The sequence below is a fragment of the Varanus komodoensis genome, unplaced genomic scaffold (assembly GCF_004798865.1).
Source record: "Varanus komodoensis strain SLA01 unplaced genomic scaffold, ASM479886v1 scaffold1, whole genome shotgun sequence".
NCBI classification, from domain to species: Eukaryota; Metazoa; Chordata; class Lepidosauria; order Squamata; family Varanidae; genus Varanus; species Varanus komodoensis.
The window spans coordinates 91,059,346-91,084,307 of record NW_025335268.1 but is presented as its reverse complement, the minus strand read 5'-3'; the positions used below and the strand labels follow the sequence as shown (position 1 = coordinate 91,084,307).

At 39.0% G+C, this 24,962-nt stretch overlaps 1 protein-coding gene across 3 annotated transcripts in view; it reads left to right on the top strand.

The window, feature by feature from the left end:
• VPS8 (VPS8 subunit of CORVET complex) overlaps window positions 1–24,962 on the top strand; it is a 99,850-nt gene continuing 74,888 nt past the window's right edge. For 2 of the 3 annotated variants that reach the window (XM_044434743.1, XM_044434725.1), the window contains exons 1-15: window positions 1,419–1,491; window positions 1,713–1,952; window positions 3,528–3,596; window positions 3,986–4,116; window positions 6,029–6,122; window positions 7,511–7,543; window positions 11,057–11,111; window positions 15,658–15,782; window positions 17,180–17,266; window positions 17,706–17,773; window positions 19,555–19,708; window positions 19,804–19,863; window positions 21,179–21,286; window positions 23,979–24,059; window positions 24,660–24,830. In XM_044434743.1, coding sequence (XP_044290678.1) covers window positions 1,791–1,952; window positions 3,528–3,596; window positions 3,986–4,116; window positions 6,029–6,122; window positions 7,511–7,543; window positions 11,057–11,111; window positions 15,658–15,782; window positions 17,180–17,266; window positions 17,706–17,773; window positions 19,555–19,708; window positions 19,804–19,863; window positions 21,179–21,286; window positions 23,979–24,059; window positions 24,660–24,830 — 1,398 coding nt within the window. In that variant the 5' untranslated portion in view covers window positions 1,419–1,491; window positions 1,713–1,790. Of the gene's footprint in view, window positions 83–1,418; window positions 1,492–1,712; window positions 1,953–3,527; window positions 3,597–3,985; window positions 4,117–6,028; window positions 6,123–7,510; window positions 7,544–11,056; window positions 11,112–15,657; window positions 15,783–17,179; window positions 17,267–17,705; window positions 17,774–19,554; window positions 19,709–19,803; window positions 19,864–21,178; window positions 21,287–23,978; window positions 24,060–24,659; window positions 24,831–24,962 lie in introns of those variants that run through there. The other variant, XM_044434735.1, reaches the window with a different exon arrangement.

The following is a 24,962-nucleotide window of genomic DNA, read 5'->3' as shown; positions in this document are numbered from 1 at the left end:
ATGTCTGGAGCGAGTAGATCGGGCGCGACGGTAGCGGTGGAATTGCGGGGCTATAGGAAGCCCCCGAGGCGGCGACGGTGAGGTGGGTTTCGGGCTTTCTGGTCTCTTCACTCAGCTTCCTTCGTAGCTGCAGGGGTTGGCGTGGGCAGAGTCAGTCCCTGGTTGCTGCTAGCCGAGCGGCACCCTACGCTCCGGGAGAGGCGGCGTTTTGGGGGGCGTGCTCTTTCCAGCGCTTCTGAAAGCCCTTGCTATTAATGCCCCGTGTTGCAGCGTCCTTAATGGGAAGGCAGGCAGGCAGTTGCGTGCGTGCGTGCGGAATTGGGAAAAACAATTCAGGAAACCCTTTTCTGCTAGCCTGTGCTGCTGCGGCTACCATGCAGTTCCTCAGAAGGGAGATAATTGACATATGGTGAAGGGAGTCAGGTCTTTCTCTTTACTGGTGGCTAAAATAGTAAAGGTCCGTTTGGTAGCATGACCTCAGGAAGGGTTGGAAGCAGGCTTGATGCCATATGTTGTGGCACTGGATTTGAATGTGGAATGTAGGAAGCTGCTGTTGCCCGAGACAGTCTACCTGATGCTGACAGCACTGGCCTGGTTTGCATGGAACCACGCTGAGTACAACGGGCTGTTGTTGACTTGTGGGTTGTTGTTATGTGTAAAACTTGCTCTGTAGTTTAACTATGGGCTGTTGACCATAAACAACCCAAGCCATGGGTCCTCTTCCTGGGTCATTTGCAGGTAACAGACCATAGACCATAGTAGCAAGTTTATACATAACTCATAATACATCAACACTCCGTGCTCAACAATGGGCTACATCATTGTAACATTCTGCGTGTGTCTCCAGGGTTTGAATAAGGAGTTTTTTCCCCCTAGCCCTACCTGGAGATGCCAGTAATTAGTCCTGGGTCTTTTTGTATGCTAAACATATGCTTTACCATCAAGCCATAACAAATGATTAGGCAGACTCACTGAATCAGGAAGCAAATGGTGGGATAGAAGAATCTTATGTTTAAACTTGAGAATTCAGAGCTGAACTGTAGGAAGTTGTATGCTTGTACATGATGTAGATCAGTACTAAATGGTTCTGATTCATTGATGAATTTTAGAAGAAGTGTATTAGAGTGCATGCCTTTCTTGGGTTTCTCTTCTCACTGTCAGGCTAGTTAGGGCTTTGTAGCTATAAATCAGCCTTCTAAAGGTTACAAATGCTTGGCACTGTAGTCCAACACATCTGGAGGGCACCGAAATGAGGAAGGCTTCCATGATATTGCCTACTCTCATACTGCTTCCAAGTGCCCTTAGAGAAGGCATCCTCAAATGCTCCGCTCCTCAGTGATCCTGCATTCACACTGCCATTGTCTCCAGCTGCTTTGCTCCACATCCTCATTGTTGATGTCACTTGCTCAACAGGTGGAGCTAGTGAGCAATTAGGCATTGGGGTCTATTCCACCTCTCCAACTGTATTATCTGAGTCAGAGTAATGAGCAGGTAAATAAACAACTTGCAATGGTAAAGAGGAAGAGGAAGTCTGCTGGGGGGGCAGTGTCTTGCTTGTGGATCCCTGCTGAGATGTGGGTTCTTGGCAGGTGCCTAGCCATGCCCACTTCTGACATGGGTCCTGATGTAATCACTTGTTTTAATGTTGGCAACTCTGGAAGTTTGTAGGAATTGTAAACCACAGTATATGTACTGATCTGTGTGATTTACAGGTCTTTGGATTCTGGAAGCAGATGCACTTTAAATCTCCCTTCTATCAGCAAGCTGCTTGACAGCTGGGAACAAGAAAGATGGAAGATGAGCTGACAATGGAGATTCAGAGCTTTGACCCAGATCAAAATCTTTGTTCTGTGACAAATGAATCAAGTCAGCAACCCTTGTGCCAGGAAGCCCCTTCGCCCAAGTTGTCTGTGAGTGAGCTGAGCAAGGAGTTAGAGTCAAAGAGTGAGCTGGTAAGGCTTTGTTGTTGTCCATTTTTGGTGGGAGCTGGTCCTATACTTTTCACAGCTAATGCTTTCTCTCTGCTCATTTTAATGCATACACTGTCTGCTTTCATATTATTAGATGCTCATGATATATTTTTATTTGTTGGAGCACTGCTTTCAAATTAATGTCATTGACTAACCCTTTATACAGAACATGAATATTCATAAATAACATTTGTTTTTGATCTTCAGATGTTTGGTAGGATCAAAGAAGTTGAACCATCTTCTAGAACACATGACCCTTTAAAGCAAGCAGTTGTCTGTTGGATTCAGACAAATTCCACTCTGGGAAAGAGGCTATTGTATAATTTTATTCATTCATTTTTATACTGCCCCATAGCCCATGAGGCTCTCTGGGCAGTTTATGGAGAATGCTGGAGTAATCCAGTATGCCTCCCCCAAAAGCCACTTTTAAGGTTTGAGGGATCTTCTGGAATAGTGTGGAATGTGGTGCATAAGTGAATACTACTTGTAGCAGTGATGTGCTTAATAGTTAACTACTCAAATTCTACCTGTATCTATGATCAGAGATGCCTTGAATTATAATGTGATTTTTTTGGGTGGAGGAGTTATAAAAAAAATCTACTGTGCTTAAGTTGTGGTTTCAAACGCTTCACACAATTCAAAGTCATAAAAAAGATGGTAGCTAAAAAGCCTGTCACTGTACCATCTCTGATTTGGGTGTTATGGTACTCTGTCCAAATGTCTGGCTTGTATTTTTCAGTTGGATGGTTATAGCTATTGTCATACAACTGTTATCTGTATTACCTTAATTAATCTGTATTAATTATGCTATTGAAGTTTTTTATTTTACTTTATAGGCAAGAGCCAAAGATCCATGCAATCTCCTTCTTAGCATCTGATTATCTAAGTTGAATGGAAAAAAGTCCCCCAAACCAACTAAAATGTTTTTAAATGAAATGGGGAGGTATGGAGTTGGGCTGATCATTGTGAGGAAAAAAGTTCTGGTGGACCATAACTGTTTCCAAAATGGCTTACAGTGAACCCAAAACTAAAACAATTCCCAATTAAATAAATTAAAATGGATCAGTAGATCAGCAGCCAAACAGAGTCATGGTTGGAACAGTAGAGAACTGTTCCTGGAACAATTGCTGCTCCCTAGAGTATCTTCTTGTGAATCTGAGGGATAAGGTGGTCAAGGGCCTTCTTGTCTAGTTCTCACATCTGGTTTTTTTGGTGTTTTGACTACCTCTGCAGTCTTGGGTTTTATGTATTTTGTTTTTCTCATCTTAGGTTTATGTTTATCTTTGGCATGTATGTATATTTTAAACTTGTGTTTAGTAGCATTCTAAACTTTAGAACATTAATTTGTTCTGATTATTTTTTATATATTCTCTTGTGCTGCAGCTCCCAATGGAAAATTTCCTTTAGAAAGCTTCAGTGTTCAGCAAACACACACACACACACACACACAGAATCAATATCAGAGGGAGAGTGATTAGGAACATGACTCATTTTACTGTGAAAAACTGTCATCCCACATATTAATAAAACTTTAAAATGTTCATTTTCTTTATCTAGATAGATGACAAAGAGTTTGATATTCCTCAGGTCGATACTCCTCCAACACTGGAAAGTATTTTAAATGAGGTGAGTTGATCGGGGCAGCTTGAATTTCCTTCACATACTACGCCATAAGTGTAAAGCAGAAGCACAATTTGCTGACACCCCCATTTGTCACTTCTTCATACTACCCTGGTAAATAAGAATGAGCCTGTAAAGACAAACGCACAGCATTGGATATTCTTTTCTGGCCATGTGTAGCTTTCTTTACTCACCAGTCTTTTTTATTTGGAGCTCTTGGTGAGCATAGAGTTGTCTTTAGCATGTTACTTGGCCTGTGGATGGAAAACCCAGGCAATACTGTTGTAAGTCATATTGTTAACTTAAATTGTACTATGATTTTATTGGAAGGTTGAGTAAGCTATGCAATACTGTGTGCGATGAGTACTAGCAAGCTATACATTTCTCTTTTTTAGACTGATGATGAAGAGGAGCCATTTGTTCTTGAAGATCCTTCTCTTCTAAACATTGATAACATTGACACACATTCCTATGATACTTCATCTGTAGCAAGCTCTGACAGTGGAGACAGGACACACTTGAAAAGGTAACCATTTCTTAACAAACGTCTTTCTATGGCAGCTTTGTGATGTAGTCTTCAGAGAAATCCTTTAAGAGTTACGTGAGCATGTGAGACCTATGATTACTCTAGTGTTCCTGTAATTGATTATTTTCAACAGTTGAACTGTGGATCTTTTACACGCTGGTGGTGGCAGATGGGCCAAATGGTTGTTAAATTGCATGGTATACAAGGCTCTTGTGACAGTATTGGTTCAGCACAGCTTTTTTCTCTGCTTGATCAAGCAAGTGTTTTCTGAACTTAGGTGCATGGGAGGAGGAGACTACCTTCAGTATTTTTCAATATCTCTCATCTGACTCTATATGATAGAGAATTTATGTTGAAACCACAGGAATTGCTCCAACTTCTTTCTCCATTCTTGGCTTTTCTGTTGATATTGATGATGAGATTATCTGACCTGTGTCCTCAGAGGGCCAAACAGTTCACTTGGACTTGAAATTGGTTTAAAATTGGACTCTTAGCATATGTTGACTCAAAGAATGGCTCTACCTATTTATTTTAAAATTGTTCCTTGGCATTTGTAAGAAGTTATTATTTGTTCCAAAGACATTGACCAAATAATAGGTGATTTTCTTATTCCACTTAGGCTTGAACATTCTCTGTTTATGTAATACTTAGGCAAAAGGCAGTATGGCCATTGCAAAGTATGGTATGGTAAGATTCTTGTCAGCTTGCAAGTTTTTAACCGGCCTGGTGCTTGGATGTCAATCTGCAATGGTTTTCCTGTAATTGTTTTGGGTACTTTTCTTTGGCTGAACAGAGAGGTTGTTTAACATGCATGCTTTTGCTAGGGCTTGGGCATAGTAATGATCTATTTGCATTATGCTGAAAGGTGAGACTTTGTCGCTATGCTGGTGGAATGGCCACTGTATCCACTGCATGCTCAGTGCAGGATGGGAAGGAAAAAATACTAACGGAAAATACAAACATGGTGGAAAAACAGTAGGACCCTCAGTGTCCCTGCAAAAACCATCAGTGCTCATCATTTGGGGTTTATGCCAGCAGCCATGCCCACATACTGTGTGTGTGTGTGTGTGTGTGTCACACTCAAGCCTGTGCAGAGCCAGTGAACTCACGACGACCAGGATATGCTCCCATCACACCCCTGGATCACTAGCATAACAACATGCAAGATGGTACCACAGTGCTGCCAGTCCGTCAGCCTCACGGACTCAGCCAGCAGTGACTCTGCTGCTTTTAGACTCCAGGCAAGGTTTCAGATCCCTCTGAACACCAAAATAGTAGGCATGAGGAGTGTATAACACAGAAAGACTCACACAATGCGGCATACACACAGCTCCCTGCATGGAAAACCTGCAGGGAGCACACAAAGTCTTCCTTGGGACAAAAGCTCAAGACTCATCCCAGGAGGAAAAGAAGCTTTTATCAAGCAGTCAAATGCATGGGCCAAGGGATGCTATAAAGGCAACTATATGTGCTGGTGGTGTCCAGTGGCTTGCTGGAATTGGGAAGTAACATGAAATTGGGAAGCAGGAGATGGAAGATTAAAGTCCACTAGGCCCAGGTGAGTAGTCATGGATCCAAGGGTAATGGAATATAGCATTAGAGTGCTCCCTGCTGCTGTCTGGGAGTCCGCCCCAAATCAACCACTTGCTGGAGAGTTTCAGTGGTGTATCAAAGGAATTGCGCTGTCACATATTGGAGTGATGTTTTTGGCATTCCATTAGTGTAGCAGGGCTTCTGTTGACCCCTGTCACCCTTGGATTGGTGGATCTTCAGTATCAGATCATGGGCTTAATTTCTTTTCCTTATTTCTGTGCTTTCAAACATGTTGAATAGTTCTCTATCAGAAAATTCAATACAGAGCAGCTTACTTGGTTATGCAAGTAGACTGATATATTGTCTTTACTTTACAAAGGAAGAAGAAACTTCGTGATTCTTTCTCTGTCCATGGCTCAGTTATACGATTGTCACTTTTGAAAGGAATTTCCGCACAGATAGTTTCTGCAGCAGTAAGTACCTTTTTCCTATTCAGGATTGTCTGTTGTGACAATGAACACCATAGACTTTGTGTAAGTGGGGAAGGGTGATAGTCCCTGGTACACCGTAAGTTTCCATGTGTACAATTCTAAGCACTGGCATCTCCAGTTTAAAGCATCTTGGTATTGGGGCTAGAAAACAACTGTGCCTGCGACCTTGAAAAGTCAGTGTTTGTGGAGTGTGTAGTAATAGTCTAGCTCAGCCTTCCACAACCTGGTTCTCCACCTGTGTGTTGGACTACAGCTCTCATCATCCTGGTTGGGAACATGCAGTTCTATGTATTTGTAGGGCACCAGGTTATGGAAGACTGTCCAAAATGAATCACTAGTATGACTCAGTTACTATTGACTCAGTATTGCAATTCCCAGATGTTCCTGCTAAAGAATATGTTGGGGCACAATATTTAGATTGACTCCTCTTTTCTGTATTCTATTGTTGCTCATTGATGTGTCAGGAAAGACAGTGGGACACACTGAAACACACCATGCAATGCTGTGGCTAAAAAGGAACACTATATTTGATTTGAAGTGGGGAAATTAATTTCTATACAACTGCACTTGAACAGTGTGCCAGGGAAATCTATGACAGGAAGTAGTTAAGATCATGATTCCAGTGAAAGGCTGTCCTTCAGAATCTTCTGGTGTTTCTGGCTATGACTATTCTTTTGACATACAGAAGGCTGGTCATGACTGCTGAAAATGTTTAACATGCATCCAGCTGAAATTCTGTAGCCTGATACAGATGTATAATTAATTGGGGCACCTTCCCACTTCCTTCCTGCCTTGATTCAGTATTATGTGCCAAATCCAGGTGATCTCCTAAAAATGAGCTACATTTTATCCAAATAGTGGCAAAGCCAGAAGGAGAATTAGGATGTGATGTCCACAGTGCCACACCTGGATTTCAAAATCCAGTTACACATAAAGCTGCATTGGACTCCTTTTAATTTGTGTGAAGCCAAGTCTACTCCAGAGTAGGTTATATAACCATATCTAGGGAAATCGCCACAATTTTCATAGTAGGTATGTATTATGTATGTGTCTAAGCTCAGAAAATGTGTGTTGTATAACATCCTAGGTTTTAGCATATCTAGTTTTAAAAAATCACAGAATTAAGGAACAACTCTGCCTGAAGTTCTGTCATTGGTATAGGAAGTACTGGGTTCAGTAGTGGCAACAGTAAGTCAAAGTAAAGCAAGGACTTGGGTAGAGATAGGTATGAACAGACATGCTAGAAACATCAGAAAAGTGTATTGCACATGCAGATAATCGTGTATTATAAACTCATATGTGTGGCCACTCCTTCTCTATCTTTTTAAAGCATTAACTGACAACATTTTATTTTATGTTCTCTCTTTCAGGCTAAAGTAGATGCTGGATTACCTACTGCAATAGTAAGTTTGTGAAAAATTTTGTTCCTTTTATTTATGCTCATTTTCAATGCTTGGTTCAGTCCTCTTTCAGTATTAATTGTTTCTAAAGGATAGTCTGTCTTAATCCTGCCCTGCCTTTTTTCTAAAATTATGTTACTTAGATTAAAATACTGAGTGAATAGAATGTGTGATTAATCCATATATCACAGTATTCCAACAATCACAGTAGCCTGTATTAAGATGACTCAAGCAAAAGGACATAATGTTAACTTGTACTTTAATATTACAAGTGAACCTTGGGCTTATATACTTCCCACCTAATTTCTTCTCCCCCAGAACATCTGCATAGAGATTTGAAGTGATCATCTTCATTTTTAACTCTAGCACTATCTCTAAAATGTAATTTCATAGAAATGTAGTTCATTGTGATACATTCAGGCAGTCTGTGGTTAACAATGGCTTACTGAAAAAAGCTAGCTTTGAGCAATGATTTATGAAGCTTTAAAAATGTTTTTATACAGCAATACAAAACCAACCAAACTGCACCATTATAGAAGAGAAATAGCACAAAATAAAATAGAACATCATGATTTTGAATCAAATTTTATTTTATTTTTTTCTTTAAAGCATTTATATGGAATGCGCTCCCCAGAGAGGTCCGCCTGGCGCCGTCATTATTTGTTTTTCGGCACCAGCCTAAGACCTTTTTATTTAAAACTTATTTTAATTGTTTATTTATTTCTTTAACTAGTTTTTTTTTAAAAAAAAATTAAACCGAGAATGCACTGAGGCTTTATTGCACTGGGGTTTTATTGTATTGTTATTTATTGATGTTTTGTGAGCCGTCCCGAGGCTTTATTGCGATGGGGTGGCATAGAAATGTTTTAAATAAATAAATATACCATTTGATTAGCACAATGCTCTCAAAATGCCTTACAGAATTTAAGACAATCCATAGCATTAGTTACATATACTAAACATTACATATACTAACATAAACATGTGACAGAACTTACTACCACTGTTAAACAATTGTGCATAGATTTCAGCAAAGGCACCCTAAATATCATATAATCAATTTGTTGACAATGCCTAAAGGCCACCACTTTAAAAAATGAAAGTTTTGATAAATCCTCCACTCATTGTGTTATTACAAGTGGCTGTTTGTTCTTCTAGATTTGTAATATTAGTCTTTTAACTATTAAAAGGGAGCAGAAAATTCATTTTTGCTGACCTTTCATTAAATTCTAACATAGGTAATTAAAAGCATGTATATTCTCGAATGTTAAAGAAGTTTCCCTTATAGGAATTATTAAATCTTCCCAAAAGGAATCTGCCATTGGATATTGCCGAAATAGAAGTCCCATTGGCCCAGCGTACATAATATGGCACACCCCAGAGCTGGTTCTTTTTCAGCCAGGCTTGGGGATGGTGATCTGAAAGTAGGGGGACCTTGATTCAGTCCCTCTGTCATGGCGTAGGCCATTCCTTGCTAAGATTTAGACTGGTGGCTTTTCCCTTTCCACAAGGGTGGGGTCCCTCAAGATGATCTGTGTCTAGAGGCTAATAGATCTGGATGGTTTCCACAAGGGGATTTTCCAGCTGATACGGTCCTGTTGAAATCCTGACTGAACTCTGGAACATGGAGATTACTTAGTTGACATGGTCACCTCAGAGCATTGTCTCTGTGGTAGGGCTTGCGTGTCACATCCTGGAGCTGAGAGTGATGAAACAAAGTAGGATCAGGACTATGTGCCAATGGAGGAAAACTCCTAATGGATTCACTTGAGCCATGGTAGGGAACCTGTGATCTTCATCTGAAACCTTCCTTTGACTGCCAACTTCAAAGGATGCCTGGAAAGAGGCAGCAAGGAGGAGGGCCTTCTAACATTCCTTGGCAACTGTGTTCTGTTTTACTTTATTTTATATATACTTTTTTCTTTCTGTACTCTGTTTATGTTAAGAAAATAAAATGAATTTTTAAAAAGGGGGGAGAGGAGGGCCTTCTTTGTGGTGGCTCCTCAATTCTAGAATGATCTCTCCATTGAGGCCTGCCTGGTATCAATATTATAATCTTTTTTGTGTCAAGTTAAACTACTCTCTCTTCTTAGGCATTTAATGGGATATGTTATCTGTTTTAATCAGGTCTAGTTTTATTGAAGCAGTTAGATATCTAAACTGTTTTAAATATTTAAAATCTATAGGAATTTTAACCTGCTTTATATTTGTATACTTGTATACTTGTATTTTGTATTTTTATTGTTTATATATTGTTATTGTACTTCCAGAGAGCTTTAGAGCACATATATATCTTAATAGCATATATTGCCATGCAGTGATAGCCAGCAATTTATATTCAGCACACACAACAGAAAATGACTGAAAATTATTTGCAGGAGCCACAAGCTGATCCAGAGTTTAAAAAAAAAAAAAAATCAGTCTGTCCATTCAAGTCCATGAAACAAACATTGCCAATTTTAAAGTCTAGATTTCCCCATAAAGTTCATTTTGCATGTGAAAAATCTGTCAAGATTGAATTGACATGAAAATACACACTGCCGCTCTCTAGCTGCCACAACCAGGGTGGACACATTATATATTTTGGCATAGCTGGAGCCCCGCTTGGGGAGAGAAGATACCACAGCTCACCAGGGAGAAGAATCCAGATGGAAAAGACTAAGGTCTAGTGCAAGTTAACAAATGTTATACAGGGGCATGAATTCCCCCTTTTTGAGCAAAAGTTGCATTTTTTGCAAGGATATTCTTGGTAGAGTGGGACCTCATAGGAAATTAAGCATTAAATTTATGGAAACTTGCCAGATAAAACAAAGCATTTGCAATATTAGATTAATTTTAGGAATGTTCACCATATCCTATAGGCATTATTTCATGGATACCCATGATGTTCATCTGTAGATATAAATGTACATTGAGATCACATTAATCAGCTTATTCAAAATTAATAATTCGTGATATGTCTCTTGGGACAAAGCTTCCCAGATACATCATAAATTTAACAAAGTCTTAAGAGCCATGATGTATGAAATGACTTGTTTCAGTAACCTTAGTTAAGATTAATCGCAGTTTAGATTTCAGATGCAATGCTAAACTGTTGCTAATCAAAAACTGAAGTATCTCTGATCACCTGCCTATTCCAGGGGAGAGGGAAGTGCAGGGACCCATAGTTTAACACTAGGTTAAAACTAGACTGGATAGTAAGGTTTAAGAGGGGAAAAACCCTGCTTGCCACCTAATGGATGTTTGGATAATGATAATCACCATTTCCAAGTGTAGAAGAACCTGTGTCCACTCTCCTTATGAGATAATCTTGTATCAAGACATGTCTCTGATACAGCCGCTGCTCAGAAGCTGCTGTATCAATAGGCAGAAGCTGCTCAATCTGTAACTGCTGGTTTCAGTATGTGCTGACTTAAAATGTTGACAAATCTGAGTACCAGTTTATAGCTGTCTGTACTGCTTCAAGTGTCTAATACTTAGGTATTTAATTTCCAACCTCCATTTTGGCTTCTTTAGACAGCATCAAGTCTCATTGCAGTTGGAACATCACATGGTCTAGCACTGATATTCGGTAAGTAATGGTAATCTTTGTTAAAAGAGTCACTGTAAGTTAATTTCCATGGAATACTCTGTGTATGAACAAAATTATATTGATTGTATTTGGTTATATAAATAATAGCAATATTCCTGGTTGTCTGTTAGTGTAGACTTAGTGAGACATACAAAAAGTACTACTTCGATCTAGTAACTACCTTTTAAGACCTTGTTGATTTACAGGCTTTCTGCAGTAAAAAGAAGTTTGTGTTAAATATGGCAGCTCCTGCCTATTGCTCCTGTATATGGTATTTGAAACACATCTTGTTTGGGTATACTGTTTTGCCTCTTATTACTAAGATCCAGATACACTCCATTTCCAGTAGTATTAAATGCATCCCCAGCACAAACTTATTTGTGATGGGCCTCCTGCTGAACAGAGATGTTTTACTGGAAATAACAATGTGTTGTTTCTGTCTCCTTTATTTCTACATATTGATTTCTGGATTTTCTTTTCCTTTTGACTTTTTTCCTCATGGACTGAGAAGGCAAAGGTATAGTACTGTTGCATTGTGCATGTAACTTGCATGAACAGTTGCACATTTTAATTTGGGCTGCAATAAAGGTCTGAATTTTGAGACAACAGATTATACTTAGGAATATATAGTCACTGAATACAGTCATTTGTGGCAAACCCTTTATATGGAACTTTCCTGTGCTGGGAAACCTTGCTGCAGAAGAGACGAATCTTTTATCTGTGGCTTTTATAACTGCTTGTAACTCAGAACGTTTTGCTCAACTCGACAAAGACTAACATTTATTTTAATAGCCACTATTTAATTTGCTGTTTGAAGGTCATACATTGAAGACTGTCACCCAGGTTTCATTTTTAGCATGGCTGTTTTGTGCCAATTGAATATCCCTGTCTGTTGGGACCCATCATGAAGCTCTGTATTTATATTTATTAAAAAGGTTTTTGTCTCTTACAACTCAGTTAGGGCTCAGTTTTTTTTCCCTTCCAGAGGCTTATAGAAGGTCACTCAGGGAACTTAAGAATTAGATGGTTGCTGGCTAAAGTGTAGAAAAGCTTGTTACATATAGGGTAGCTATATATACATTGGTAGCAAGGCAGCTAAGAACTATTTTTATAACCCACAGGAAAGTTAACTGTCAAAGGAATTCCACACTTTAGGTACAAGCCTATCAGCTGCTCCCTTGATGCATGTGAACCCCCAGACTTGGAGCTTGATGAGCATTTGATGTGGAGCAGGAGGAGTCGCAAGATTGAACTCTGCCTCCCCAAGGCTCCCACTTGCATTTTCATCAGCCATCTAACTGAGGCACTTCAGAGAGGCAAGGGAGGAGGCCGAAGTGCTTTTAGGGTACATCATGTCCTGGCATCCCCAGTGTCAACCCCTCCTTCCCCATTTAGCCCTTCTTCAAGGTCAGTTTCCTCAGAGAGGAAGCCAGCTTGGTTTTTTCTATGCTGGTTTTTGCATGGGTTTGGAGCATAGATGTCTGGCCTTGGAACTTGAAGTATCCTGTGCCACTCCTGGCAATGTCTAGGGGCCACAGGATCATTCTCTGAAATGCTGACAGAATTTTATGTTAATTTATTTTCATTAGTTCTTTCTATTTTAATATGTAGAATGTTTAAACATATTGTAATGGCCATTGGCTAAAAACAGTTTTTTGAAAATATGCAGTTCTCTGTGTTGAGAGAGAACCCTACATTATGTGAAGGGTCCCCTTAAAGATATTCTGTTAAAGTTTTCTAAATCTGTAGTAAGAGTGCTCTGCCAAATTTAGGAAAGTAGGCTTTCCAGTGGCAATTGACCTCTAAAAGTGCAAAAGCCTTTCTAGAATCAATGTTCTGAATATTTATCATGATGGTAATTTTCTTTAAAAACTCAATAGGTTGATGCAATTGATATTTAATGGAGCCTGCATGTTAAAAAGGTCATTTTTAAGAGTGTATGCTATAATATTTTCAGCAGTAGAAATGCATAAGCATTCTCGGTTTATATGAAGCCTGAAACCTTCAAATCGCTGCTTAGAACTTTAGCTGAGTGTCTGCAGACTTTTTCTTCACGTCATCCTAAAATGGTGATTTTGCAGCTTATTGTATTACATTTCTATACCATCTGTAGCAGAAGCTCTATGGGCAGTTCTCAAAAAATGTAAGTTACCCATCCAGATTTCAGCCAGGTTTGACCCTGCTTAGCTTCCAAAATTAGGCAGGATCAGGCACTTCAGGCTATATAAAAGTTACCTAGATAGATCCTGGCATCTTATAAACAACTATCTGTCTATCTAAGATGCCATGACTTCTCCCTGCCACCAACCCTGGTTCTTTTCTTTTTTCTTTTTTAATATTTTGCTTGATGAATAAATCTGGAAATCTCAAAAGCTTGCACATTTTGCAACTTTTGTTTGACCTAAAACAGTATTATACTACATGGATTTTGAGATCTTGCTTATGGCCAACTCAACTTTGGTGAGTTTCTTTTGGAGAGTTAGAACTTCCCCAGTGTTTTGATGTGCACTATAGCCCAATCCCAAGGAAGTACCCCATTTCCATGTATACATATAAATCATTTCAGTTTTTGTTCGGGGTTGCACAAGGACAACTGTACAGATTAGAAGCCTCGCTTCTTGTCCCTGATTAGATTTTGGTGCCAGTTCTTTGGACAAGAAACAGAACTACTGTTTTGGGATGTCTGCTGTTATATGCTATGTGAAGTGTTTATGGGCATGAGTGACTTACGCTCTGTGGATTTAATTTAAAATTTGTGTGGATATATTGTTATTTCATGTCTGGACATCTTTACTTCTCAGCGCTGGCAATTTGCAAGAGTCAGTAGGTTGGAACCTACCTTTTTTTGGGACCAGTCAAAACTGCCTGTACTACGCATACTGAGTCAGGATTGGAGTTTCCACTATACCTTGAATGGACTATAATTTTATTGTTTATATTGGTGTGGGAAACTGGAAGGACTGGGAGCATATTTGTACCCTGGATCCACCTTGTTGGCCACTCCCTGGGTGGAAAAAAGGCCACCACATTGGCGACAGAGTACCAAAAGGACCACATTGTAGCTTTTCTGCAAGCTAAATGTGATACTTTCCATGTACCATAGTCACAAAGGCTTTTTTTTTTTTTTCATTTTAGAGTGGTGGGTGTGGTGGGGCTCCATGTTGTCTATCTCTGGTTCCATAATCTTGACTAAAGTTTTAAAAAGCACACAAGAAATATTCATAAGCACAAGCATTTGGGAAAGGAGTGGGAAAAGGAAGTAAATATTTATGTCAATAATGATGGCCATTCTTTCCTACAGTTGTGCTAACATTCATGACTTCCTGATACAGATCGGTATACTTGATAAGATTTCTTGGTTGGTGGGGTACAGAAAATCTGATAAGTTTAGAATAATGCTATGATTTCATAAGGTCTGTGAACTAGCAGGGTAAGCTTAGTCTAGTTGGATTTTCAGGCTTTTCAGCTTGTATACGTGTAATAAAAGAAATGCTTCCTCTAAATTCGTGTATTAATGGTGTATTTGACCTTTTTTTTCTTGGTTGAGTCTCTCTCTATATAGATCAAATATGTGTGAAACACTGTAGTTTGATTTCAGCATCATCTCCTTAGGATTGTCAGTCATTGCAGCCAGAGCTTTAAATGCAGCATTGCATGATATAATATTCCATATGTGACTCTGCCTAACACCCTACAGGAAGGCAATGTTGGCCACTGACCTTAAGTCTTCTGGGTCCAGCATAGGTTTGCTCAAGAATGATTGAATTATTGCCTCTCTTTAAAGGACAAGGGCCACTCCTGTTCTCAAATAAGTTTTTGCTGTCTCCTGGACACAGCCATCTCTTCCTCATCTGTCATGGCTTACTAAATCTAGCCAGGAACAGTTGAGCACATGAGTGGTCAGTCTTGATCTAGCTTTATTAAGTTATTTTCATAGCATTGACTACCCCACTCCTCAGTTTTGTGGGCCTCATTGGCTACCTGTTTACTTCCATTTTAGAACTTTAATTCCTGTCTCTTAGCTTGAAATAACATTATTTGTTGCTCCTCATCTTTCATTTGCCACAAAAGTTGCTTTCACCTTGAAAGTTCATGGGGCAAATTCTTGATTAGTAAGAGCCATATTTTGTATCTCAGATCTTTTGTTGCGCTAACCAGAAAAGGTCACAGGGATGATGTGAGCTTACAGCAGGTTGCCAGTTCTCCAAACCATGGTTTGGTTGACTGAAAATGTAATGTCTGGAAGACTGTCCAAGTGTTTGCCTGCAGCAGGTGAGAGCTAAAACTGGAAAATACAGCTGGGCATATATGCAAGCCTGCTCCTTCAGTATCTTTGCTTATTTATGATATCTAAGATCTCCAATTGGTGCTGGGAGGTGCTGGGGCTTGCATACATGCCCACTAGTTGGGCCTCTCATATTGTAGGCAAACATTTGCAAAGGGTTTGAACTGACCCAGTTCAAAATGTATGTATAACTGCCCATGTTTCTAGAACTGAAGTGCTAATCTATAATATTTAATCCATAACATGTTAACTTTTGTTTAGATCCTAACCAGGCTCTTCGGCTTTGTTTGGGCAGTACTGCAGTGGGAGCACAGTATGGGGCTATATCTGCTCTTAGTATCAACAATGATTGTTCAAGACTACTTTGTGGCTTTGCCAAAGGACAGGTAATATTTATATGCAACACAATTCTGTGCTTGCTTACTTAGAAAAAGGACCTGCTGATCTCAGTGGACTTAAATATGTTTGCAGAGAGTGCTGATTTTCTATGTGTAGTTTTGACAGAAAGGCAACACTGCCTTTCTAATGGGACTTGTCTGTAATGCCTTTTGTTGTCTGTTGTCAGAATGCTGTTATTTAAAGTATATTAAGAAGTTGACAACTCATTTATCCTACGGTGTACTTTTGTGTTATATGTGGGAACTTATTTTAATCCCAGCATTTTACATTTTCACTTTTTTAAAAAATCTGTTTCTTATGTTTTGGATAAAAGCAACCTAGTATGTCAGTGCCAGAGTAGAAGGCAAAGGCTAGATGGAATAGGTCCATTCTATTTGTTTATTTAAAAAGAAAGTTTATATTCTACTTCCCAGCAGAACATTCAGTATTTTCTTTAAACACTGGGTTTCCATATATGGTTTCCTGAAATCTGGGTTTTATTGGCATGTGCACTCACCATGTTAACAAACCATGGTTAACTACAAAGAACACAAAATGAGAACCTGTTGGGTTGTGAACTCTGAATTGTTTAAACCATTGGTTGCCATTATGTCTGAACCCAGAACTGTGGGCTTTTCATGACTGTTTCACTAGGCAAGAGTGGTAGTACTTTGTTGCTGTAAAAGCTTTTGGAATACAGGAAGGGAACAGATGAAGGAGAAAGGAAATAATCCAGAGATTGAGAAAATAAACTCTGGTCTGTTCAGCTATTTTCCAGATGAACCATGAGTAGGACAACTGTGGGCTTAATAAAGAATTGGTTAGTGTTATGTGTGAGTGAGGTCTTTTGTGGAATTAATTTTTAAGATGGCGGGAAAATAATTGCCTTGTTCAGGCATGATTTGGCAGCTGGGGGAAGTCTGAGGATTTTACATTCATTAGCTTCCCACTTGGGCTCTGCCATTTCTCTCTTTCTGAGTTATCACTGTGGTTTACTATAGTGTAATAATTCTGATTCCTGTTAACTTGTGTAAGGAGCTGAATGTAGCTTGCATGCAAATCAGAAATTGAGTCTGGAATTTAACCCTGGTTCCCAATCCCTGGTTTGTCCTCAAACTATGTTAACAGCAATTTGTTATCTGGCAATTATACCAGCCCAAACATTTTAGTCAATATTGTTATTCCTAGCTAAGAAAGAGAAGAAGAAGTATGCCGTGTTTTCCCACTTGCCAAATCATGGCAAGCAGGGGGAGTAGGGCTTAATTTGTACCATTTCTTGAAAATTTGTACAGTGTTGTTTGTCTTCTGTACTTGGAAAATTAGGAGAAAAGGGGATGCTGATTAGTAACACTTGGCTACCTTTCAAAATAGTCTTTAAAGAAAATTAATAATGATATGCTTATAGATTACAATGTGGGATCTGGCCAGTGGAAAGCTTTTGAGATCCATAACAGATGCTCATCCTCCAGGAACAGCGATTTTGCATATTAAGGTAAGACATAGTCATTTGTTCAGTTTTCTGACTTGTCCTTTCCTGTGCTAAAAAGTGCATACAATTGTGTGAGCTCATTCTGATGCTAAAGAATTCTGCATGCTTAATACAATTATTCTGCTCTTTCTGAACCCAGAATTTGCATTGCATCTCAGCTGATACTATCTGGATAGAACCTGGATATGGTGTAAAGGACAGTGGAGAGTGAAGACACTTAGGGAAATGGAAGAGAAATTGATGCATCATATTGGAAAAATCAGACTGTTGTAAGGCATTAGGTTACTAGGTAGTTTTGAGCAAATTGAGGTTAATTTGGTTTCAAGAATGTGGTAAAGGCAAATTGAAGGAGGTTAAAGAAATTAGCAAAAGACATCTTTCTGCTATTTTTTAGTAGTTACTGTAGACATTTTCATGGGGAAAAAAATAACCTTCTGCTCAGTTTACAGATGACCCAACTCTAGCAATTTGCAATGACAGTGGGGGCTCAGTATTTGAACTGGCATTCAGGTAAGTACTCTATTTTCTTAATCCAATGTGTATGCCACTACAATAGCCCATATCTGGGCTGTCAGTGCAGCTCACAACAATTAAAACAACAAAACATTTTAAAATCAGACATAAAATTAACATATGTTCTACATTTTGATTTTGTTCAAATATCAGAATTACATAAACACATTAAAATAAACAAATTTAAATGCAAATAAAACAACCCAAATATAATAATAATTATAGGGCCAGTGAAAATCAACCCCTAAAACTGATTATTAAAATACCCAGAGAAGAGGAATGTCATTGCCTGGTGCTGAAATGATAGCGGTGATGGTGCCAGGTGCACCTCCCTGTGGAACCTATTCCTAAGGGTCAGTCCTTACATCTGTCTTTATTGTAACACAAACATACTGAAAATTAAATCCTTACACTCAAGTACTGTACTTTCTAAGAACTGGAGGTGAAGTATTCCAAGTAATAGTTTGTACTGCAGTTTTCAAGGTTAAGGGATGGAGAAAAAACATAAGTAGGTGGTTTTGGGGAAGACACATTTCCTTGTTCTCTCAAGAATCTCCCTCTCATTACTCATCTTCAGAAGCTGCTGCCTCTTCAGAGAGATATCTGTATATCACAGAATCCTTACATAGCTGGCACGCTTGTTTTGTATTAGCATATTACTTGATGGTAATTCACATGTCTATTAGCCATGGTGGCTTTGCAGCCCCACACACACCCCGCCCCGAAGCAGTCATCAGTGTGCACTTGCTGGGAAGCAAAGACCCAAAACTGCCATTGCCTTCAGACCTTGTGTGAGGGTTTCCCAGATATAACTTGCTGGCTTCTGTGTGAGGAAGGAAGCTGGATTCGATGGCTCTTTGGTCTGGTGTAATGGTTACAGTCTTGGGGTAGGACTGATGTACCCCAGATTTAAATCCCCACTTAGCCCCAAAGTTCACTGGGTGATCTTCAGCAAATCTCATGCTCAGCCTCACCTACCTCATAAGGTTGCTGTGAGGATAATGCAGAGAATCAGATATGGAGCTCTGCTCACCTTGGAGGAAGAATAGGATAATAATGTTTCAGTAAATTGCTGTGTACATGTGTTGGGAAGCTGTGATTTTCCAAAGAATCCCCACATGTATGTATATTCATAGCATTTTAATGCAAGTTAAGACCAACATGCTGATTCTTTGTGGATATGGCTTTTGTGTGGACTACATATAAAATGAAATTGAGTTGGGTTCATTGGTCTCAATTCTGTGAGGATGTTGCTACAGTGATGTCATATGAAATATCAAACATTTCAGTGACAACCATGGGCTTCTGTTGCTGCCTACTTCTAGGACTTACTATCTGACATCACCTGAAATAGTTAACATAAAGAGGAGGGCTAATTCTGTTTTGCTTTCTAATCTGTTCCATCTCGAAAGAGTGGGACAAAACAACTCTTACTGAGATTTTGCTTTAAAAGTGGCAATATAAATTAGGTTTAAAACATATAAATATAAACAATACAACAGTGTAAAAGATGCTACTAAATAATTGTTTCTGCACTAGCTCTGCTTCTTGTCAGTGTTTCTCTGTAGCTTCCCAGAGTCATCTTGGGACAGTATGAAAAGTAGCTATAGAAAGCAAAACCACAAATGGTCTTTGGTGTTGGACTTGAAATGTCGGTTGTTGTACTATGCCTGAAAAGGTGTGAAAAAAACACTTAAATCACAAGATTTATAGTTGTCAATGCATAAGTTACTGTAGCATATTGTAGCTTTTTCTTGTGTTTTGTACTTTGCTTTCAGGAGAGTCATGGGCGTGAGAACATGTGAGTCACGCTGCTTGTTCAGTGGTTCTAAAGGAGAAGTTTGCTGTATTGAGCCATTACATGCAAAGGCTGAGCTGAGAGACCATCCCATCACCCAATACTCTTTACTTGCAATGGCTTCTTTAACAAAGGTGATCCGTCTTATATGCATGGTGTCTCTTTCTAAAATACTAGAAAAATGTTGTCATCCATGGTATTTACTGATAACAATGACAATAAATTGCAGATCCTTGTCATTGGATTGAAGCCATCTCTGAAAGTATGGATGACTTTCCCTTATGGTCGTGTGAGTAACTTTACAAATATTACACTTTTGTTCAGAGTGCTATGATAGTGTATGAGGCCAAATTAGGGAAGATATTAGCTTATAAGTCTAAAACACTTTTGCACAGCTGTACTAGAATGCTGTGGGTTTGGTGGTTCTTGATAAAAGCAGAACCTGAAAACCTTGGGACTGACTGAAGCAGGGGTGTTGAACCTTTTTCAGCCCATGGCCCAAATTCCATTTCAGAGAAGCATTTTGGAGTCACATTCCACTGGTGGCAATGGAAAAAGGCAAAGGGACAGTACCCTCAATACTAAAAATACCAGCGTATTTTAGCTTAAAGCTCTTACTGCCAGTAACTAAACCTTGGGAGAGGCATTTCAACTAGGAATGAGAAGATCAGACCAGGATTCAGGTTTCTCATGGTCACTGGACTTCTTTCCCATGATTAGTCCTGTCCAGGAAGCAAGCTGAGCTCCACAAATGCTCAGGAACTCCAGCAACTTCTTTGCAAAAAAATCACCCAGTATGCATTCTTGTGCGTAGTATGTAAAGTACACAGGTCACATGTGTGGCAGTGGAATTCCATTTGCACAGTGGGCATGTGTGCAAGCTGGCCTTGTTGCCTTGAGGACTCACCTCCTGCCTGACATCCACATGCATGCTTGGCCAAGGTGGACCTAGGACAGAGTGAAAGTGAACTGGAATCTGGGGAGCTGAGCTGAGCATATCCTGCCTCCAAATTAGATTCCTCACTTATTGCTAATTTCAGCCTTTAGGATGGGAAAAACTGCATAAAAGCCAGGAAAGCACAAAACAATAGGTAGTTGGGAGAAAGAATAGGAGCAGGGAAAGAATATGTAGCCCTCCAGGGAGACCCAGGAAGCCTTATTTGGACCCCAAGCTTGAGATTCAGCACATTTGGACTAAAGCAACAATCTTTCTACAAACACTGAAAAGCTAGTTCCTACTAAATTGTAGAAACCTGTTTGCTGTGAGACACGTGTTTGACGTCTGTACTTTTCTGGTGGAACACTCTCATCTAGAGGTTCTTTCTTGATTGGTAAGGTGGTTATTTTCCAATTATGGGCACTTCTGTATGTGATCAAGCTGATAATGTCAGAAATTGCAAACTGAGCAAAAGCTTTAGCAAACCTTGATTATAGGTCAAATATTTCTTTGTAACTCTCTATAGAATGGATTGTATAATTGAACCAGCGAATTTTCCTGAAACAAAAGTTAAATATATCCAGTATGAAGCTAGTACATCCTTCCTTATTCAGACAGCACTTTTTCTTTTCACTTATATAGTGCTAACATCTAGTATCTTCTCCAGATGGACCCATCCAGTGTTCCATTGCTGGCATGGTATTTTGTTGCTGTTCCAACATCTGTGAATCCTGTCCTTGCCTTCTGTCGAGGAGATGTTGTCCATTTCCTTCTGGTAAGCTTCCTGTTATCTATAAGCTTGAAGATTTGGATTTTAAATATCTATTCTTGGCCATTAATTTAGGGTACTCGAGATTATGGGATAAGAATACTTGCCATTTGAGGTGAATTTTTATGCTTGCTAATTTGTTTAAAATTCCAGCATTTCTAGTACAGTCCTGTTAATTCAGGACAGCCATAGTGCCATTTATTACCTTTTAAAATTGTCACAGAATATATTCTTCTATTCATTTAAAGGGGTTCTTTCTTAACAGTTCTTCAGTGTTGTGTTTCTCAAACACATTGAAGTAAACACAAGAATATGTTTCTAATACATTTTATTTATTGTAAATTTATAACAGGTCCAACTTATCTTCACCTACATTAATTTAAGATGCAGATAATACTATTTCAGATGCATGTAATATTTCCATCTAGAATTTATGTAGAATTTTGTCACCCTGCTTTTCCACTGATATATTCAATAAATAGGAGCTAGTTTGTAATCAACAAATCTCCAACTTGCACTCCCTTCGACATGCTCAATTTGAGCCAACTTTTCTGGTAATGCCATGTCCCAAATCCTGTCCAGCCACTGCTGTTCTGATGGGCCATCATTTATCTTCCAGTCAATCGCCACTTCCAAATGAGCAGCTCCCAATAAAAGTCTTAAGTCTTGTAGTTGATGTTCATTTGTGCTAGTGAATACGAGGCATCCCAGCAGTTGACCGTTTGATTTGTTATTTTGTACAAAATACAGGGCACCACTATGCAAGAACCTCTGGACACCTCTCTTGTTAGTGTTCCTTTGCACCCACAACTCCTCCTACATACAGGAAACAGCTAATCCCAGACTACCATATTATACACAGAAAAAGATGATACTTTTTCTTAAAAATGGAGGGGCGTCTTATACATGGGGGACTGAGAGGAGAACCGTGGGCGTGCTGGGGGCAGGGGGAGACTGGCGCGCACAGGTGGGAAGGAAGCGGGCACGCACATGTAGCACTTTGCTCGCTCGGAGATCGGTAAGAAAAGTGGGGGGCGTCCTAGACATGGGGGCATCTTATAGTCAGAAAAATATGCTATTTGATAATGATAAAATGCCATTTCTGTGCAGTTTATAAAGATACTTCATTGATTTATGGAGACTAGTTTTGAGAAAGTGGAGGATGCCCAGAGCTGTTTTGACAGGGTCTCTACAGCTATGTTCACATTTAAACCATGTGAACTGCCATAACTATCCTACATAATCCCTCCATGAAAAGACAAAGCAGCATTACTGCACATGCAAAAATATTCAAAAGTGATTAACAACTTTGAGGATCCCGTTTCAACTATTGTGTAGAAGTGGCAGTCTGGATCTTTTGCATCCACCTCAGCTTTTTTCCTGAGGAAAATCTCTTGTAAAGTTACTGTAGTAATTTGCCTCCCCTGAGGAGCAAGTCCTGTGGATGGTGTAATGCTTTTCATTCTGTGACCTAAATTAGGACTGTTATGCAGGCCCCAGAATGCCAGATTGTCTGCAAAGGGTTGTAACAGTGACATCGAGGGCACAAGCAACTTAGCTTATGATCTCTGTATTTGTAGTGTGGCTGTAAAGGATTTCTTCTTCAGCTAAAATTTTGTTAGAGAATTTCATAAATGGGAGTGCATCATGTTGGGAGAGGTTCCATGGGGTTTCCATTATTACTTGTGGAACTATCTTTTACTTATAAATGATGAGGATAAGCTGGTGAATCTTAAAGCCTGGTAGGGACAATTTAAAACTGGATCTCAACCACCCACCCTGTTTCCAATGCCTGTACATTGCCCCTTAGGTGTCTTGCTCCATTTGCCATTATTAATGTATTGCTCCACCTTCTTTTGCCACCTTTTAAACAGAGGGTGGTGTGTTCATCATTTAGTATAAGAACAATAATGTGGGCGATTGCATCATTTTAAAGATGCTATCCTAACCAATAAAGAGAGAAGTGTTTTTTTCCTATCTGTATACTTCTTTAATGCCTTTAATTAGCAGAAAATTTTCCATAATGTTGGTTGGTGGATGTCTAGGAATACTGTGTCTGACTATTGTGTACATGAATAAGAATGACAATAACACTGAACTAGCTTATATTTTTCATTTTTCATTTCAATATAGGTATATATAGGCAGTATGTATTAGAATAGAATTTAAACATGACATATACAGAGGGAGTCTGTCTCCTAAAGGGTACCACCCAATTATATTGGTAGACAAGGAAAGGAGGAAAAGCTTCTGAAAATTAATTTTTAAAAAGCCCATTATTGTGCAATGCACCCAGGTCATGACAGAATCCACTGTTTGAAAAACAATGGTCTAATTTAAATTTCAGTTCAATGAAATCAGTGGGAGTCATTCTTCTTTATATCAGTAGTAAAACAGTGCAGGTGTAAATGAGGAAATTTATTACAACTGGATTTGCCATGTATATAGGATAGTCTACTGTTAACATCTACAGTGTAAAATGTTTGTATATCATTTTATTACAAAGAATGCAAAAAAAATCTACAGTGTAAAATGTTTGTATATCATTTTATTTGAAATCCTATTTTTCCTGCTTTTGAAACAGTTTGTTTCTTGCCTTAATGCTGTCAGAATAAGCATTGATTGCAAAAAGATTAGTTATAAATTCAGAAGCAGAGAAATTTTGTCTGCAGACTAAACTCTTCAATTCCATGATCAGGTAAAAAGAGATGATTCTGGGGCAATACATGTTACAAAGCAGAAACAGCTACATCTGCACTATGATCTCATCAATTTTACTGTAAGTAATGTGATGGTATATTTAACTTTCAAGTAGGAAATGTTAATATTTTGAGGCTTTATAAAGTCTGCATCATTCACCTTTAAAGGGGTTTGTAACTCTCTGTGGAAGACAGTTTAAGGATCCTTATTTTCTCTTTTACACGTCTTGTTTGCTGATGAGCCTAAAGCATCAGATACATTTTTGCCAGTTTAATAGCATTCCTCGTGCTTCCACTCCACTTGACACTGGTATAGTCATTTCTTCTGATTGCTTTAGTTTATTCCAGAAGTAGAAAATTAATCCAAATTAACTATCCTTGAAAGGAAGTTTAGGGTGGAATAATTTGGCTGATCCAGAAAATCAAGTATAAAACCTGCATAAAAAAACGTTTCCTTGGCTCAAGTCTTTTCTTGTGCTTTTGGTCTTGGTGGTGATAATTGAACATTCCTGGGAAAATTACATGACCTTCATCTTTTCCTTGTGTGCAGTGAGACCAACCCATGTAATTAGTTATATATTGCCACTAGCTGCTAGGGTTTGAGAATTGTTATTTAGTACACTCCTGGCGCATTTTGACATATTCACTGATATTGCTTGTCAACTTTGCTTGGTTTCTAGTGGATAAACTCCCGTACCATTGTGCTTCTGGACAGTGTGGAAAAGCTGCATGTGATAGATCGTCAGACACAGGAGGAACTTGAGACTGTGGAGATCTCAGCTGTTCAGTTAGTTTATAACAGCAGCCACTTCAAATCACTTGCAACAGGAGGCAATGTCAGCCAAGCACTGGTACTGTCAAATGAAAACTCTACTGAGTTAACATTTTGCTTTAGAAACATTATTTTCTGAAACATGGTTTCAACTAAATAGGATCCTTTAAAAAAAACCTCTAGCTCTGTGCTTTGAATGATTAGTTTTTAT